General features: G+C 36.2%; 1 protein-coding gene across 11 annotated transcripts in view; it reads right to left on the bottom strand.

The window, feature by feature from the left end:
* ZNF385B (zinc finger protein 385B) overlaps positions 1-14,474 on the bottom strand; it is a 178,399-nt gene that overhangs the window by 15,957 nt on the left and 147,968 nt on the right. For all 11 annotated transcript variants that reach the window (XM_087731824.1, XM_087731823.1, XM_087731821.1 and 8 more), the window contains one exon: positions 9,218-9,380. In XM_087731824.1, coding sequence (XP_087587950.1) covers positions 9,218-9,380 — 163 coding nt within the window. The remainder of the gene's footprint in view (positions 1-9,217; positions 9,381-14,474) is intronic.

Here is a 14,474-nt window from a genome sequence, read left to right as displayed (position 1 = left end):
CACTCATCTTCATTTCAGTTAAATGACATCTATAATTGTGCATTCTCACTGATTTCTGTGGCAGGTTTGCCTGAGGATAGAGTATTTAGTCATGCCCGCAAGATTTGACCAATAAATTGCATTTCAAATATAACTTGTCTAACAGACATCAAAATATTTTCACTCTCCTTGGAAACAAGTAATAAGGAAATAATATGTAACCTATTGTTTGTATATATAATTTTATGCTATAGGAAATGTAGCATATCTCTCACACCAGGTCAATAACACAGCAGCTGTAGAATTAAGGCAGAAGGATGACAAAGGAAGATTTTTCAAAAGACCTATTTAAGTACATCTGATGTGCCAGCCGTAGATATTTTTGCTTTTGTTTTTGATTCAGGATCTCTGAACGATTCTGTATCAAAACCAACTCACCAACTTCTTGGTCTCACAATTGCCTGCCATCCCCTAGCAACATGCATTTTTCCTTGTGTTCTAAATGCTGCTTACATTTATGTTACAAAACCAAAGTTAAGTATGAGTAAAAATAACATTTACCAAAAAAACCCAAATCAAGCCACATTACTGATTGTGTGGAAGTTGCTGCTAGACTAGCTTGTACTCTCCAAGGTCTTTTCCTTTACTTAAATAGTTGCTGAGAAATATAGAAAAAACCCATCAGCAAGACTGTTTTCCCCAATCGTAAGTACACATTTTCCAGAAAAAAAGGTTAAGAAATAGAACTTTTATCTCATTTAGGGGCAAAACCAAAGCATCCTGAAGCAACAGCATTGGGCCTGACCCATTCTTTTACATTTGGAGACTAAATTCACTCAAAGGCTGAGAGAAAAGGAGGAAATTTAACTCAAATTTTACAGACTTGACACAACCTTTAACTTTGGCACAACTGGACACAGACAAAACTCCATTCAACTACCAGTTGTATGAGTAATCGCCAGCATTCTATTATCTATTCTCTGATTATGTGAGAAAACGGAATGTCTGGCATCAAAAGAATGGCCTTACTTCTTTAGCGATATATTTCTTCAATAAGCTTTGTGAAAGTATTAGGTACAGATAAAGCTACTCCTCCCAGGCTTGTTAAAAAAACAACAAAACCAGCAGCTGTCTTTTTTGGGAGTGTTCCATTCTAATGGATTTAAAGGGCTAATTTCAGTCCTACATAAATAGAACTTCCACTGATTTGAATTTCTTAGTCACCTAAAAATAAACCTAGGGCTTGGTTCACAAATTAATTTTTACTTAGGCAAATAATGCTGTCATTCGTCATCAAAATAATAACCATCACAAGATGATAGAAAGGGATATTTTATTTCTCTCATTTGCAATTTTTACAAAATCTCATTACATAACTCTCACTTTTTAGGATACTTCTGGATTATCTTTCTTCATAACAGAAAACTGCAAAGCAGATGAGTGACATTGGTGTCTCAGTCTCAACTCTTTTTTTGCCAGCTACTTCTTTTGTCCGACTTTCTCCCCTTCTCCATTTCCTTACCTGAAGACTCAAGAACTCTTGCAATAGTATGTTGTAAAGACAATAATGAGTAAAGAATGACGTGACGCATAATAGCTCTGCTAGTGCCACCTGTCTGGCATTATGTCCTCTGTGGAAATATACATACATACATTTGCTAGTAATTTTTGTTATTTCATATTCATCTCATTATCATCCCATTATCTTCATCATCCTATCCAAAAAAATCTTTGGATATTCAATAGGCACATCATCAGCAGAACAAACAAGAAAAATAGATGCCTGATTTCACAATATAAAAGGGTTGCTGAAAGATTCAATGTATATAAATGGATTCTTTAAATGACCACATATATCTAGCTAAAAAAAACCCAGTAGCTGAGAGCATGCCTGGCTCTGCTCCCAGTGTCCAGCAACATTAGTAGAGTCATTCTTGCTTGGCCCAATGCCTATCTTTACTTCTCCCCAAAGTAAAAAAAAACTCTGTACAATTTTAAGGATGCTAATGAAGAAGCATGCAATGAAATTCCAGTTTTTAGAACTGGAGTAAGTAGAAGTAATAGTGGTATACAGTTTTAATAATATAGGACACATGAATGCTCAGGCACAGAGCAGAGCACCCAAAAATAGTCTTATTTCATCTTACAATATATTGTTGATGCAGAGCTTCTGCTTAAATTACTGCAGGAGAAAAAGCTTACCATTTCTTCAAAACAAAATCTTGCTTGAATCTATTTCTGATTGATATAATAACTGGAGAAAGAAAAGATTGACCTTTTTCAATTTGAACAGGAATTGCAACAGCTCATCAATGTAAGTGTGTCAGCTGCAGAGCTTATTTTTCAGTTAATGGCACCTATAATCAGTTTTCAGTAGATATGCAGAATTTGATATGTGCTAGTTAGCATTATTATAGACAGACCGAAGAAACACCTGAAGACCTCCAGGAGCTTAGAGGAGTTTATCAACACCAAAACGTGCAGAATGACTACTCCTCCATTCAGGTTGTAAGGCACACATGGAAAGATGAGGCTTGAATATCCACTTTTGAAAAGTAAGAACAGTAACAGTGACAGGGAAGAAAGTGTTTAAAGATCCAACCTATTATAAAGATTTCCTGTTAGTAGACTTTGAATTGCTAATTATCTTTTTGGCTAACCTTTCGTCCTAAGAGCATAAACCAAACAGCATCTTCCTGAAACAGCTGCTGAAATAACCCACCAGAAAATGCCTGGAAGCTATTTACTACTAAATTCAATACAGGCGTTAAATGTGCCACTGACAGTATATTTTACCTATCAATACCGATAATATAATGTTCATGTAAATACAGGCATGGTACTTGCAACACTGTATCTGTGATGAATTTATGAGCATTTATTAATTCTATTTTATATTACCAACTATGAAAGCACTGTGGTCAAGCAGAAAATTCTGTACTGTGCCTTTACCTGTGTTCTGGGGACAGAGTTTCAAGAGGCAGCAATATAAAGTGATCTTCAGGTGGTTGTGAAACATGAATGAAAAAAGAACAAAACTTACCATCCTCAGAAAGTTTAATGAAAAAATGCCCTTGAAATGACTCCTTAGTGGCTGAAACTGATTGAATTTACTACTTAGTTGACCATAAACTAAAGCCTTTATCTAACAGAAATACGCCTCTGCTTAGCAGGCACTATCTGAATACACATAAACACAGATATATGCTATAAAATAATCATGCAACTTCAGCAGAATTCTTTATGTAAGCATAAACATGAAGAACTGATGAGGCTCATCAGTAGCTTTTGATGGAGGCTAGACATAATGACAAGCATCTTTGAGGGGCGTTAAGACAGAACCTCTAAATACGGCTCATTAACATTGGGGGACAGCAAGCCAAACACATCCTTGTCGTGTTCCTCTCTTACAGCTCCTCTCTCTCTCCCTGCCCCACTCTCAAAATTCAACTTTGTCACAACATATTTTGATGCCTAGAGGACTTGGGTACATTACAAAGAATTAAAAGATTGAAGAATAAATGCCCTAGAAACACCCTAAACTTTGAGGTTCTTGTAATGATATCTATATGACAAATAACCTAGAATTCCCCAGAACAGATATACCACAGTTCAGCTGTGGAGGCTGTGTGTCTCTATCTTCTAGCTATTTCTGAAGGATTATCTAAAAAAAAAGTTTATTGGAGCTATGTAAACAAGCTATTCCTTTAAAATGAGTGGAAAACATGGTGATAAATGGAAATAAATGTTAAGGTGAAAAGGGATTTTGTTAAGAGAACTGGTATCATTTTTAGGGTTACTCCAAGTACGGAGGTACATATGGAAAAGTTTAGAATTTAAGCATTGGCAGAAAGATTTTTAAAATAAGCAATGAAAGCAACGTGACGAAGGGAGTGTCCTGATGGCGGACTTGCGAAATATGAACTGAGCCCTCCCTTGTGACATTACACCTCATTGGCAGTTGATGAATAAACAGCACTGGTAATTGGGACACTAGAGAAATCCAACCCATTGTAATCTTCCCAAGCAAATGTGATTCAATACGTTGCACTCTATTTCAGGAATAAAAGGAAAAAACACTCAGTTTTGTTGTCAAAGCACCCACAGAAAGCCCTTAATGAACTAAAACCCATAGACAAGGCCTCAAGGTCAACTTTTCTAAGTCTGATAAAGCTTGGAGTTGCCAGTCCTGTCTAATGGGCCAACTAATTATCATATGTCTACATGACATCAAATGGCATTTATTAGGTCCATCAACATGTCTAGGCTGTTTTCAAAATGTGAGCTAGCCCGTTTGGTGTCAGACACTGTACCGCACTCTAGCATGACAACGTTCCTCAGAACAACTTCCAGCTGGTTTTAGTTATACAGCTGTAACGACTGGAATAACTCTTACAGGGCCCACTTAGGAACGAGAAGCTGGCAAACAACTTTCCAGTCACATCCCTTTCCTGCCGTCCTTGCCATACACAGCAGATCAACATAGGACTGCTCATATGCTGGAATATGATCACCATGACCCTGTGAACTGCTCGCTGAGCTGCCCTGAGAAACGGCTACAGAACAAAGCAGTAGTAAGAGGGGTCAGCACCTGAAACAGTGTCTAAAATTTGGCCTAGTTAGGTGCGTAATGTCGCCTATCCCTGTACTAGCTGAACAAAAAGGAGTTTTCATAGAGCATCCAAAGGATTTACCTGTACCTACTAAGTCCCAAGTAGCAGAGCCTTCTGATCTTATTTGAATGAGGACTGAACTTGAAACGCCCATACCTATCATTTCACAAACAGCTCTCAATGGCACAAAGGAAATAGAGCACATACTGAACGGATCAAAGACAGAAAAAAATGACCTTACTTTTATAATCTGAAACCTGGTTTTGACTCTTTTGAGTAGTTTAAAACACTTGCATTTACTTCCTGATTTTTGTATCAAAGCAAAATGCAAAGAAGGTCATACCACATCATATGTCTGCTTCATTTTGAACTATTTATTTTGATTTGGAAGTATGATCAAAGAATTCCTCTTTGCTTGGTAAGTAAACAGTGACATTTCAATCCAGTTATTATCATATGCATTCCTAAAGGACTCATCACTGTAAGCATCTAGACTATGCTAACCTAGGATCACAGACACCATCTTCTATTGCATTCTCAGAGCTATATTTAAAACATACTCTAAATATTCTAAACTGTTATGTACTGATTGCTACCCCTGTCCTTTTCTAAAGCAATGCCATACATATATGCCATACATATATGTATACTTCTGTGTGAAGCCATCCTGAAAATCCTGGGCTTCCACAGGGAGGGAAGGGAGTCTTTGCCCCACATGAAAGAGCAGCTCCCAGTGCTGTTAACACTGCTGTTCTGTAACCATGTCTCAAAGCAGCTACAAAAAAGCTTGCAGTGTCACAACAGTGATTTTCTAGCATATGAAACTGTTCTATAGCCATTACTAGACACTTCCTGGGTGGTGAGAGAAATTGTGTGGGAGATGGGTTATGAAAGGGTCTCCTATGGACACCTCCAATCTGCAAATACCCATCCGGACAAGCAGACATGACCCAACAAGAGGTATGGGAACAACCACCTTGTCACGCATCATTTGTGGCATTTTCTTCCTGTCTGCAGAAACAGTGAACTGGATAGGATGGTGGTACTTACAAGTACGAATAAACAAGTATTTTCTAAATGGTGAAGAGTTGTGGGCTTAGAAAATAAGATCACATAGTAGTCTAATCATGTTAGGATGCAAAACTTGTGCAATCCAACCCATCAATATCCACTTACCTGAGGTTGCAGCCAACTCAGCATTACAGTGCTATGGCTTTATTATTACATGTTTGCTGATGATCAATTTACAAAAGTAATTTCTGAGGCATAATGTATTATTAGCGTCAGCAGAGAAGACCACTCTGTCACAGCCTGGGCATCATCATGCTCAGACCGAGTTCCAGAGTCACCCCTTTCCATTCGGCTGAGGCCACTTTTGTCTTCAGAAGCCCACGTTCTTCTGGAAACTTCCCAAAAGACCTTAAAGATTAATTTAACTTTTGTAGTTCTACCACATTTCTCAAGTTGAAAGGAACAGCTGTAGAGAGACCACTGCATCATAAGTTTTGAAAAGTAAGGACTGGATGAATTTGGGGGTTGCCTTTGATAGATTCATCACACAAGCTGAGCTAACAGTGAAATTATTTTTCCTGTTACTACTACAATAATGGCTTCTGACAAATAAGTGTTTTGGATCTCATGTTATGTCTGACCCACGGAAGACATGGCTCTGTAGCAAACTTAACTTGACACTTTAGTTCAATATAGAGCAACTGTTCAGTCTGGAGAGCTCCAGATCATTCATCATTATATCACTCAAAATGACAGCACATCAGAAAAGCTGCTAGTTGTTCCTGTTGTGTCCTTTTATTAGCAGACCTATATAAGAGAATAGTAAATTCAGTTTATCAGTTTACTATAATACTCCCTACCCATTCTGCACTAATACTAGTGGAAGTACAGCAGATAATAAAGGAACCCAAGAACTTCAAACTGGCTTCTCTGATTAGCTTCTCATTCTCTTCTTCGATACTCAAGAAAGGGACACCAGAAATGACCTATTTCTTGATGAACATTTCTCAAGAACTTAGCAATCCTCCAAAGTACAATGGTTAAACAACAGCTCCACAAGTGGTGGAATTTAATTCCCTTCCTTGATTCCATTTAGCCCCTATCTTATGTCCTTCCAATGCAGTTTTTTCAGACCTACACAACACATACACACTCTCAAATCCCCCGTCCTGAAGGCAAACATAGTGCCTGGCCAGTCAGCAGGCCAAACAAAACAGAGCTCACATGGCAGCATCTCTCAGTATGGACCATAAGTTAAGGCTTCTCTTCTACCCAGGTGCCAATTTTCATCAAACTTATAGGAGCTTCATTAAAACCTCTTCATCTCATGAATTTTTTTGACGCTAAGCAATACAAGCCAAAGTTGTCAAGACAGGGCCGGGGAGTAACAGAAATAAGGATAGATGATGTGATCGTAAGTCTCATTTCCTCAGGAAATCAGGATAAAAAATACCAAGACCACAAATACACACATGAACTGAAATACATAGTACTAGGAATCTTTTAAAGAAAACTAAAATATACCTATACAGTTAATATATAGCAATAATCCATTTCTCAGAGAATGAAAGCTGTGTTAAAATAGTCAGAAAAAATGGTATGAGTTAATTTGCTCCAAGGCAAAAAAACCCCGCCACTGATTCCCAGAAGCAATGCAGTGATTGCTCTAGCTGCAATAAGCATTATGTTAAAGAGCTAAACATATGTTAAAGAACAGATGAACAATAGCCTCTGTAGGGGAAAGCGCAGCTGAACAAAATTATGGTTTGGTTTCAAGTCCATAGCCTGGTAAAAACCCCAATCTCCAAGCCGTTCCCCACCTCTGCGACCAGCATTCCCTCCGTATATGCAGAATTTGCCACTCCAGGTTCAGGTTTTTGTCCTCCCAAATATCCCACCCACAATCTCCTATAGAGCAGTAACAGGCTCTGAGGAGCCTCCCCTTCACAGAGAATCCCACTGTTCTCCTAACGGGAAGAAAGCATTTAACTAAATTGCCACTGTGATTTATTTTTAATGTAGGAACACTTGCAGTGGTATAATCCAACAGACACAGATGGTAATCTGTCTAATTTGTGCAGAGTAATTAATAGCATAAAACAACACACTGTCAAAACAGGGCGATATAAAAATACCAAGAGCAGGTTTCCCATATCATTGGTGAGATTATTTTATCAAAAATTGAATGTAGAGGTGGTGAATGATTTTAGGTACATTGCACAGAGAAGAAGAAAATTAAGTCAGAGACAGATCTCATAGTCTGGCAAAGGAAACACGAGACAGATCCAGACTTATGGAAGAGATGATGGAGTTTGTAAGAGATGCTGAAACTTTTGTTATTTGGCCCTCAGCCTTTGGCACAGGTCGGGGAGGGCATTATAAAATTACATTATCACGGAATGCATTCTTAACCTGTTAAATCCTCTAAAGTTTTAACTGATATCTTACTTAAGCAGTTGTCTGAGTTCTTAGTGTACACCTGAAGCAGTAAGCTATTTTAACCAAAGCTATTTTTGATATTTCAGAGAGTAAAATATTTATCAAATATTTTAAATCTCTTTCCAATCAATAGTCCACATTTTGTTTAGATCAATGGTAGTTTGCTACTGTTTTATAGTAACATGGGCTGTTTACCCCCAAGATGCTACTTGGATTCATGTTCTCTCTCTCAAACCTAAAATGTGATTTGCTAGGTGAATCAACCCAAAATTTGGGACCCATTGTCATTGGTAAAGACTCAGACAAACACAGTTCTGGTGCTGCTGTGAAGAGAGCAAGATGACAAATAGCCACTGATATGGAATTTTTTTTTGTGTGTGTGTGTGTGTCAGAAAACTGTCTGTGTCATTCACCTTATGACATCTGTGTCAAGCTCAGCTCCAGTGAAGAGGATAATAAATGGCTACCAAGGCAGAAGCAAATTTATCTGAAGCAGTCTATTAGACCAACAGTTGGATAACCCACAGTAGGTGCTTTCTGCTGGATAACAAGTACAGTATTTCAGACTGTCAGCGAGTTCAGGAAATTCTCCTGTTTCATTCAGTAACACAACACTGACAGAGCAGAAAGAGACTCAAGCAACTCCACTGCAATTAGTGTTACTGATCTTCCTCAGATTACTAATATGGGGAAAAAAAAAGAAGTGATGTTGAATCATTATTGAGCTGTGGAAATCAGGAAATATCCACGCCATGAGTCTTCATTACATTTCTGTAGGTGTATTTTCTTGTTTGAGCAATATTATCCTATTCAGAAAGGAAAAATTTCTCGCAAAGGTTTCTTGTGCTTCAGCTAAATACATACATCTCAGACTTGCCCCTCCGCCCACATCCATCCATTATCATTGTTGTATGAGCAACATCCACACTTTATAAGAGTAAATTTCACAAGTTTAAAAAAAAAAAATAGACTTTAGCATTCAGGGACACCAGCTGTTTCACAGATGTGAAAAAGCACTTTGATAATATCAAAACCAATCAATTCTGTACAAGAAAGCATAGTAAGTATTTTAGAAAACACAAGTCATGGATCACTGTCATGCAACCAGATCCTCTTGTACAAACACCAAAAAAGGAGAAAATAAAGAATGTATAGAACAAAAAGTTTTCATTGACCTGATTTGTCAGAGATGTTGGCTGTGACTGGCGTGGTGGAGCAGCTTGTATTAGCCTTTGTGCTGTCCTTGGAAGAACCACCTTTGGGTTTATTTTTCGTTGCCTCTAGTGCTTTGACCTTCTTGGCATGTTTACTTCCTTTGTAGTGGGCCTCGGCCTGGCTCTACAAAGGAGAACAAATCAGGCTCACTTTTTTCTGTATTTCTGTATAACACAATGGATGACAAGGCAGAAAAGTGACACTTTCAATAGTAGGCGCCGTATTATTCCACCTAGAAAATCTTAATAGCTTTATACTAACAGTTTTCCTAGATGTAAGTTCTTATATATTCAAATGACAGGACTTTAATGAATGGTATATGTTTTCAGTAACTTGGAAAAAGAGGCTTCGAGATTACATAAAGCTCTGTCACTCCTAATGTAATTCTTTGCTTCCATGATGCTTAAAGATTTAAAGCACTATACAAATGTAAACGCATCCAATTGAGAAAGATGCTACTCAATTTTCATGTACTGTTCCCTAGTCTACTGCTTGTAGTTAGAAAGACGTACCATGCTGTAACATGAGGAAATAATCCATTTTTCCTTCTGTTTGATCTAGTACAAAAGTCATAGAGTATTTTCATCATTGCACTAACAGCAATTGAAACAGGCATTAATGACATTATGACTTCACTATGAGATCAAGCAAGAAGGGTTAAAATGAAGAAACACCATGCCTATAAACCCCAGTAGACCCAAGTAAAACACAGAAAACTAAATACTTATCAGCCTTGATTGTTTTATAAATTGCCTTGAATAATTTTTTCCAAAGACTAAGAAAATTGGAACCTGAAGGACAGGAAAGAGAGGAGCTTATATTTATTAGCTTGCCTTTTTTTTTTTTTTTTTTTTGGCTAAATTGCTTTATATAATGTACTCTTCTTGGTTTGCCCAAACAGAACAGTAAAAATATGTACTGGGATGTAATGTTTCCTTCACCTTTGTCTTAAAACTATCTTCAGAAACTAGGCCAGTGTTTTTGAAGTTGCACAGCTAAAGCTAGACACATAAATAAATGCCCGTTTTTTCAGTAATTTTGAGTCCCCATTATTGTTCCTGACTCTACATAACCGGCTGCCTTGACAAATCAGGCCACTTTGTTAGGTGCAAAACTAAGGAACTACATGCTTAATACAAACTCCAAAGCTTGGAAATTTCAGCTAAGGATTTTAAACATCTTTCTTGACTTAGTAAGAAATTAATTTACCAAAAATGGGTAAGAAACATAATTTTATACGAAACACAGTCTATTTTCATAACATTATACTATTCAGCAATAGCTTTGCATTATAAGTATTTCCAAACATAATTTTAAAAAATTATTTCAGACATACTACTAGGCGCCTCTATTGAAGGTTACATATTAACTAAAAAAAGTTAATATTGTAGTTTATTTCAAAGTAAAACACTCAGAGAAAGCATGCTTCATGTAACCAGATGACCACACCTTGGCGCTTGGCATATAAGAACATCAGTGCAAGTAAACTTTTACTATGTTCATGCAAAAACACATTCTCTCACTTCAATTGATTAGGACTATTTTATTTTGTTCACTGTGTTAAATGAAGCAAGCCATGAAACAAGTCACATGCTTTTTATAAAAAGCAGCTATAACACCTAAGACATTTCAATTCCATAAAGAGTGCTGCCATAACAAGGAAAATCATTTTAAGATCAGCAGAAATAGGCATTACAATACAGTCACCTTGGGACAGCATGTAATAACAGTTTTATCATACGGTAGAGTGTATGTGAAGAGTAGAACAGCTGACCAGACAAGAGAATAGACAGTGTGTTGGAGTCCTCACAAAAATTATATGCACCGTTAAAACTGATGGAGAGCTGCTGCTAAAATAAAGGAGTGAAGTTCGTATACACCGAAGCATCTTAAGTGATTATACACCCTGTGAAACACAGTGCTTTCCACCTCAAAAGGGTAGTGTATGTGACATGCTGTGGCTGCATCTTTTCTTTTATAGGAGATTACAGTAAGCAAGCATTCAGTACGAAAGGCTGCTAGATAAGTTTTACTTTTAATTCCTTTGAAATTAATATTTTTTTTAAAAAACTTTATTATAAAAAAAGTAAAGAGTCTACTCATCAATTCCTATTAAACTATTTCTTGATTTTAAAACCTTTGAAATACTAACATGTGTACAAACACAATTTAAGGATTATAAAGAAAAAAACTAAACAGCTATACCACTACTACTATGTGCACTACTTAAAGGGACACTTGTCAACTTCTGGGTTGGACCTCTTCAGTTCTGAATGTGGGTAGAGGAACACAGATCTGTTTGCACCCTGCTATGTGGATGGGCCTTACGCAGGCACAGGAGTCTTACCCTGTCTCTCTCCACCCTAGCTGGGTTTTGTCCATTTCTCTGAAGCTTTGCTGTTGCTACATGATGCACTAGAAGGAGTGTTCACCATCAACAAAATTAAATAAACTATTCATATGTTACAGTGTACAAAAAGTGAAGTTAAAAATTGAGGTGTATGTATACCCTTTCTGTTCCAATACTTTTAACTTTAAATAATAGCAAGTATAGGATTTTCCACTCAAGCATTCTCAAGTTGATGATGTCCCTTTAAATATTTGAACTCTATGCTCTGCGCATATGTGTGCTGTTGATAAGATCATATGCTGCCTGAGGCCAAAGCTATAACATAAGAGACATAAGTGCACTCAAGAGAAAGACTTAGTAAGTCAATTCCTTGATAATAAGCCTTTCTGCTGATATTTGCAATAATAATGCCTGCAATATCAGTAATAACCTACTACAGTCTTTGATTCCCTTCATTCAATCCTCATACAGTGTACATGAGACCTGTTGAGAACAAACAAGCCCAGACAGAATTAAAATTAAGATTTCCATAAACACAAGCAAAGCCTTATGGAAATGTGGTGAATGGACTCACTTTTGATTTAAGTTTTGTAATGATTATGATCTTTTTATTATCAAATTCATACATTATAAGGCCAAAAGGTATTCCTATGACCATCTAAGTACGGCTTCTGAAAACACCAGCCTCTTCCAAAACTATTTGAACTAGTCCCTATTCCTTGGGGGGAAAAAAATTGTCCAGCCTTGATTTTAAATTATTAGCTCGGGATGGAAGATCTACTTTGGTAAACTGTTTCAGTGCTTCACTTTGTCAGTTAAGTACATACCATTTATTTCTACATCAAATTTGTCTACTTTCAACTTCCAGTGACTGGATTTTGTTAAACCTTTGGTTTTTAGGCTCTTTCAACTCATCTCTCTTCTGTGAGTAGAAACACAGATACTCTTTTCAAACATGAAGTTAGAGGAGCATACCTTGAGGTACTGAAGCAGTGTTTCCTAGCCACATAAGCACTATTTTCTAACCCTTTCAGATACACCTGAAGTTCAGAGTTTGCTTATTATCCACTGTGGGATAAATCATTTGATTCAGTTACCTTTTGGTAACTGAAATGCAATATCATCACGGAACTGCATTCTGTGTAACCGTGTTACAAAAACCATTGGAGTTTTCTGGAGTCATGGTAAGCAAAATTAAAAAAGAATGCCTGTGGGAATCTGAAATTGGAACACAAGTTCTGATTATTACTGGTACCAATTATTCTGATTATTAATGTCCTGATCATTACTAACCCTAGTTTTATAAAAATATTTGCACAAGTACAACATTAAAGGCAAACATATTTGCTCCAAGACCCATTTAAAACTTGTTTCTGACACAAATGCAGCAATACAGTACAGGTTATGAGCTTTGTAACATACATCGTTGAAATACTAAACATATCTTTGAAATAAGCCATGACAAATAAAATTTTCATTTTTAGTTAAGACAAGAAGCCGAACATTTATTTTGATTTTCTCTGATAATTCAAAGAAAGTTCTCCACACACAAGGTTTAAAAGCCACATGTATAAAAGAAAGATAATTCACCAGTTTTAATATAAAACTCCAGTAAAATATAAAATGAAACTAAGAGTAAGTATCTTAGGGATGCAATATTTTAAATGGAATCTGAATGTACTTTTTGATCATCACTAACATTAGCTAAACTAAGTACAACTAATTCATGCAAATTCCATATCACCAAAACAATATTTGAGAAAATAAAAAAAAATTAGGAAAAATCAAAATAAAGATAAGTAACCTTAGTGAATCTCTCTGAACTCACGCACTGTGGTGCTTTTTAATTGCATAATAGTTTATTCCAGTGTAGAGGGCTGCATTTACTGCAGGGCTGAATCAATTCTAGAGTAAAATAATTTATCTAATTCAATATTATTGGACTACTTATTTTTTTTTATTTCAAAAAGATTAAGTTAAATTTATTGCTTATATAATCAAAATTAAATGTTACCATTGAACTTCTATTATTATTATAATTTTTAAATGAAATGCTTACTAGGTTAAGGAGGACACTTTCTGAAAAAGTGGAATAAGAAAATATTTCATGTGAAAGAACTCCCTACCTAAAAGGAAAATCTAATTTCCACTTGGTTCTAAAACTGACTGTGGTCTACTAGCTTGATATATGTACACTGCGACATTTTAAAATGGAATCCCGCTACTTATTAGAAAGTATAGAAAGTCGTCAAGCACTGGCTAGTAAGATTTAATGAACAGGAAAAGCTTTAAGCTGCAATAAATGTGACATTAAATACCAGAATGCAAAAAATACCTTTGTACTGACAGGCCAAATTCCACAAAAGTGTTTATGCATTTGCCTGGCATTACTTTTTGATCAACAGGATGCATATTTTAAGACACTAAACAGATGTCTAAATCTTTAGAAAATCATGGCTTAGTGAAAAGCTGTATTTTGAATTCAGCTGCAAATAATTAAGAATATCATTGACAGACAAATAAATATGCAATTTTCTCCCACTGTTTTTCAAATTTCTAAACCTTAAAATGGTGGGAGGACGCCCATTCTCTCTTTAAGCAATCTAGATTTTCAGTTTCATTTACAGTCTTTAAGTAGTAATTAAAAAACCCCAACCAATTAAACCTTATGATTTTTTTGTTTTTAAGAAAGCCTTCTATGCTATAAGGATTAATGACTTGGTTATAACAGAGTACAAGTTTTTCCTCTCAAAAATATATTTCATTGAGACACGCAAATGATCCAAATATTACATTTTATTTAAAATCTAAAGTTAATTGCTACTTTCAACTCCAAATTATTAAGCTTGAAATCTAAGCATCAGGAA

The sequence above is a fragment of the Nipponia nippon genome, unplaced genomic scaffold (assembly GCF_047370975.1).
Source record: "Nipponia nippon isolate SJK-2023a ecotype South Korea unplaced genomic scaffold, ASM4737097v1 scaffold_5, whole genome shotgun sequence".
Lineage (NCBI taxonomy): Eukaryota > Metazoa > Chordata > Aves > Pelecaniformes > Threskiornithidae > Nipponia > Nipponia nippon.
This window is presented reverse-complemented; position numbering and strand designations above follow the sequence as displayed.